Genomic DNA, 2,384 nt, shown 5'->3' on the forward strand with positions numbered 1-2,384 from the left:
ATGTATTTATGATATATTATTTCATTCACATTGTTTTGTATTTACGTAAATTTTGTTGGCGTGTTGCTTAACTATACAATTCATGTGCTGTTCTCTAGTGCGTCGATGGAAACATTTGGTGCTCAGCCATTTATGCTGCAAATATGGAACTTCATGTACTTTATGCGTAAAAGTTTGATGCATAGGGATTACTGCCAAACTAGGAAGATAAATATATGCTCGCTCCTCGTGCGCGCGCAAATCGATCTATGGCTGTGTTGCATTGCTAACATGATACCTTTCTTTTCACGCCAGTATTCGCACGCAGGCTCGGAATCAGACAAGTAAACACAAAGTATGCCAAAAATCCCACCCTTGAGGAGGCATACGCTAAGGTCAACGGACACGCCAGCCCAAAGTACGTGAAAGAACTCGTCAAACGCACCGGAATGAACGAAAGAGAAATCCAGAGATGGCTCAGGAGGAAAAAAAACTCGCTCATTGCAACGCCCACTAAGAAATTTAGCGAGTGTCTTTTCAAGGTATTGCTAGGGACTTCGGAGACTTGCTCATGTGTTTATGTGCATGTTTGTTTTTTCTCTTTATAGATTTTTGCAGATTTTTCTCATTGCAATTCGTTCTGGCATTTTCTATGGAGTCTCGCTCATGGTTTGATATAATTATAATATTGAGCACCCAATACACAACGGTCCGTTTTATATGACGAACGATCACTGCAATACTTAGCAGTCTGAACTCAGTTCATTGAATACCTTAATACTCACCGCGTGCCGGTTCTAGTTTTCATCATGTTTTTAGTGTACGACAAGCAACCGTACTCGCACGTTTGATGATATGATCAGTTATATCTTCATTTGCTATCAACAGGTCTTGTACTATTCTTCGGTTTTCCTATACGGTGTAATTGTGCTCTACAACCGCCCGTGGGCGTGGGATCTGCACCAGGCCTACCATAACCTCCCTATGCATCCCATCGATGGCCACATCACCAACTACTACATCATACAGCTGGCTTACTACACTGCCTGTCTGGTCACACTGCCTGTAGATAACAGGCGCAAGGACTTTGTGGAACTGGTTATCCATCACATTGCGACGGTCTTGCTGATTGCCTTTTCATGGTATGGTGACTTCGGGTATTTTTTTGGTTCCCCGCACATGTAAATCTGTGTATCAACAGTCTATGTTGAAAATGTCTATTGTAATGACCGTAGGTTTGTAAGTGCATTGACGAGTTGGTGTGCATACTGGAAATCAGGCGCAAGTATTTCAAAAATTGTCACAAGTTGGCGAGTTCAATACTGTTTACCGTCTCGAAATGGACATAACTCATTTATACACATGCATATGGTTTCATGTACATGGCCCTGTATGTATGCCTAGTTGCAAGTATGTATCCGTTTTTAGCTCGGCCCTTCTTCTATTTTTACTTGTGATCTTCCTGTTCGATCACCGCTGTGTTTAAATAATTTCTATTTTTAGATGACGGTTGCGTAAGATATCATGGTATAGGCTCGATTGATTGCTAGGGTCTACAGTCATTGAGAAATCGGATATTGGTGATGACGTTAGTTGTGATTTCTGGACGTAGACTTACTTGGTATGCTCATTTCTATCTACACTCATAGGTACACAAACTTGTGGAAAGTCGGAACGCTGGTAATGGTCATCCACGATGCGGCCGATGTGTTTCTTGAGATTGCCAAGACATTCAACTATGCTGGGTATCAGGAGATTGCCAACCACGGGTTCACCGTGTTTGCAATCTCCTTCTTCTTCACTCGTCTTGTCTTGTTCCCGATTGTGATCAAGAGCGTCATCGAGAAACCCGTTGAGATCATTTTCTATGAGGAATCTTTATATGATTACGTCACCAAGGGACATGTAGTTGTCTCGCACGTGACTTTCAGCGTGTTGCTGTGTATTCTGCTAGCCTTGCACGTGTTCTGGTTCAGTATCATCGCCAAGATGGCCATGAGCATGATCACGGAGCCTGTGTCTAAGGATGTGCGCAGTGACGATGAGTATGGCTTTAGCACAGATGAAGAACAGGAAAATGCACGCAAACAGGCAATCACAAACGCACAAGAGCGCAAAGAAAACAAAAAGGAAGAATAAAACGGGTACAACTGCTCGGATGTAAAAAAAAATGATATCGTGAGGTGAACAATGATCGGTACATGGCTGATTTGTATGCCCAAGGTTTTATGATACGCCACTGCACCACCTACTTGTAGATATGATTCTTTACCACGAATTGTCAAAATCGTACTTGCCAAATCTGTATGCCCTGCACCAAGGCTATTATTGAATGACAAGCCATTTGGAAATTGGCAAGAAAGCTCTTCCAAACGATAATATAAGTCCCACGCGTACTTCTGAAA

At 42.3% G+C, this 2,384-nt stretch overlaps 1 protein-coding gene across 1 annotated transcript; it reads left to right on the plus strand.

The window, feature by feature from the left end:
• The first annotated feature begins 290 nt into the window (after nt 1-290).
• On the plus strand, nt 291-2,384 carry SARC_14397 (hypothetical protein). Its single transcript, XM_014291469.1, has 3 exons — nt 291-521; nt 868-1,121; nt 1,629-2,384. The coding sequence occupies exons 1-3, from the start codon at nt 429-431 to the stop codon at nt 2,116-2,118; spliced, it is 837 nt and encodes a 278-aa protein (XP_014146944.1). The 5' UTR covers nt 291-428; the 3' UTR covers nt 2,119-2,384.

The sequence above is a fragment of the Sphaeroforma arctica genome (assembly GCF_001186125.1).
Source record: "Sphaeroforma arctica JP610 unplaced genomic scaffold supercont1.4577, whole genome shotgun sequence".
In the NCBI taxonomy this organism is placed as follows: domain Eukaryota; class Ichthyosporea; order Ichthyophonida; genus Sphaeroforma; species Sphaeroforma arctica.

What these genes read in the sequence shown, in the direction of transcription:
- SARC_14397 (XM_014291469.1), top strand. Translation starts at nt 429, where the DNA reads ATGAACGAAAGAGAAATCCAGAGATGGCTCAGGAGGAAAAAAAACTCG. An exon ending in TTAGCGAGTGTCTTTTCAAG is followed by an intron (nt 522 to 867) that starts GTATTGCTAGGG and finishes TGCTATCAACAG; the next exon opens with GTCTTGTACTATTCTTCGGT. An exon ending in TTGCTGATTGCCTTTTCATG is followed by an intron (nt 1,122 to 1,628) that starts GTATGGTGACTT and finishes CTACACTCATAG; the next exon opens with GTACACAAACTTGTGGAAAG.